The 2207-nt window shown below is 41.2% G+C and overlaps 1 protein-coding gene across 1 annotated transcript; it reads left to right on the top strand.

Annotated features, from left to right (window-relative positions):
- Positions 1–492: 492 nt before the first annotated feature.
- On the top strand, positions 493–2201 carry LOC144477577 (uncharacterized). Its single transcript, XM_078195301.1, has 2 exons — positions 493–834; positions 917–2201. The coding sequence occupies exons 1-2, from the start codon at positions 714–716 to the stop codon at positions 1147–1149; spliced, it is 354 nt and encodes a 117-aa protein (XP_078051427.1). The 5' UTR covers positions 493–713; the 3' UTR covers positions 1150–2201.
- The last annotated feature ends 6 nt before the right edge of the window (positions 2202–2207 follow it).

The raw sequence follows: 2207 nt of genomic DNA, 5'->3' as shown, positions 1-2207 counted from the left end.
ACGCGTGCAGACGGCGATAGCGTGGATGCGCGTCGACTCGCGACTGAGGCATCGGTTATGAGATACGACTTTCGATTTAATATATTAATTACGAATTAATTCTCCTTCTTCTTCTACTACTATTACTACAACAACTACTACTACTACTACTACTTCTTCTTCTTCGTCTTCTTCTTCTTCTTCTTATCATTACTATGATTATGGCGAACCATTACGATTATTATTATGGTTATTATTGATTACTACCATCGTCGATTATTAGTTAACTATCACTAGAGTCATACATAATACCTTTGTAAATGAGAATCAAGACACCGACGGCTAGGGAAAAAACTTAATAAATTGAAATTCTATTAACCCAAATGCGTTACATCGTTATTCCGCCGATATATATCCTTGTCCTTTCGGCCCGTGCCTGGCGCGCACGCGCACATTCTGGCATAATTATCTGACCCATTAATATCCATTCACAATCGGCGGGAATTACAACCGGTCGAAGTGCGACGGCCTCACGCGCGTTTCCGTGAAGCAGCAAAAACGGCCCAATAAGAATTTATCGGATCCGTTAACAAGAAATTGTTCCCACGTTGTCGGGGCGCATGTGCGCATGGTTGTTATAAAGACGCGACAAACCGTTCGGACGACGGTGACAGTGTTTATCGGTCGGCTCGTGAAACGATACAGGGGTAGAAGACACGCGGTCGATTCGCGAGATGGATAATAACCCGTCGAATGTGTTCGCGAACACGGGCGTCAGGTGCATCGCCGATTTCACCGCCGAGCAGCTGGAGGACTTTCTGAACTCCTTCGACGTCGTCTTCTCGGATTGCGATGGCGAGTGTCCAACGATGTCGCGGCGCGCGTTCTATGAATTACGGTTCAGCGATGTGATATGGTGTTTCGATTGTTCGAGCAGGTGTCTTGTGGAACTCGGACAAACAGATCCCCGGCGCCATAGAGACGCTGAGGAGGCTCCAGGAGCTCGGCAAGACGATTTACCTGGTCACCAACAACAGCGCGGTGTCCTTTAAGCGATACAAGGAGAAAGTGCACGGGCTGGACATAGGACTGGTGGATACTACGCGTTTATGGCTTTTCTTTAACCTTTTAGATACGGCAGGATTTTGCGCAAATAAAGTTTTTTCGTAACCAAATTACGATTTTCTCTTAATATATATTTCTTCCGGATATCTATATATAGTACTAATAACATATATTCTTTTCTTAATATATTGTATATACACACTTTCACTTTAATTGTTTGCTTTAATAAATAATAAAACAATTGAGTAAAGCACGAGCCATTCGCGAAAGCCACTATAGTGGCGCGTAGTATCTAAAAGGTTAAACTTCGAACGAGATTCGTAGAAGCTACCGTTAACCACTTGCACTGCGATGTCTTTCAGAACTACGGCGATTACTACTTTTTCGTTCTTAACCCCTTAACCTGCGATTTAGGTGCGAGAATTTCGGGCCGAAAACGTGTACAAGCTCGCGCAAGCCTTCGAGCCATTCGCACGACTTGTTCCGTACGATGATCGGGCCAATCGTAAATATTTCATGATCGCAAATAAACTTTTTGTAGTACTTGCATCTATCACAATTATTACATTACGTTATAATTACTTATCAAATATTCCATAAATATTTATAGCTTTAACCCTTTGCAGTCGGAGCCATTTTAACTGGAAATCCGAAATATTTCTTCAGACTTACAGTGTTTCCACTTTATATAATCTGGAACATTTTATACATTATAAAATTGAATTTTATGATTTATGTAACAGATAATAGCTCTTAACAATTTTTTAAATATCAGTAAATTTGATACAGATTATTTTAAAACGTGGCATGATAATATTTTGAGGCGCCTGAGAGTCGCCATTCGAGCGCAAAGGGTTAAAAGGGCGCCGCCGCTAATATTCATATTTGGTCCGATCATCGTATTACGGGCTATGCCCGTATTTGTAGGTTAAGGGGTGAACAATTTCCACGATGTCACGAAATGATTTTTGTTTCTCGATTGTCTTCATTTACTTACGTTCCCTGATTTCGATGACGGAGGATTCAAATTTTCTTTCGATTTAATAGAAATGATTGGCAGCCTTATTTATTGAATCATGCACGAAATGTTTGTTGCGAGTCTGACTCGTTATTATAGTGCAAGAGGTTAACAGTGATTGATGCGCGACGCTTTATAGAAATCA

The sequence above is a fragment of the Augochlora pura genome, unplaced genomic scaffold (assembly GCF_028453695.1).
Source record: "Augochlora pura isolate Apur16 unplaced genomic scaffold, APUR_v2.2.1 APUR_unplaced_2046, whole genome shotgun sequence".
NCBI lineage: Eukaryota > Metazoa > Arthropoda > Insecta > Hymenoptera > Halictidae > Augochlora > Augochlora pura.
The sequence above is the reverse complement of the archived record's forward strand: the minus strand, read 5'-3'. Positions and strand labels throughout refer to the sequence as shown.

Coding starts and splice junctions, on each gene's coding strand:
- LOC144477577 (XM_078195301.1), top strand. CDS start 714: ATGGATAATAACCCGTCGAATGTGTTCGCGAACACGGGCGTCAGGTGC. Junction 835..916: donor CGTCTTCTCGGATTGCGATG/GCGAGTGTCCAA, acceptor TTGTTCGAGCAG/GTGTCTTGTGGAACTCGGAC.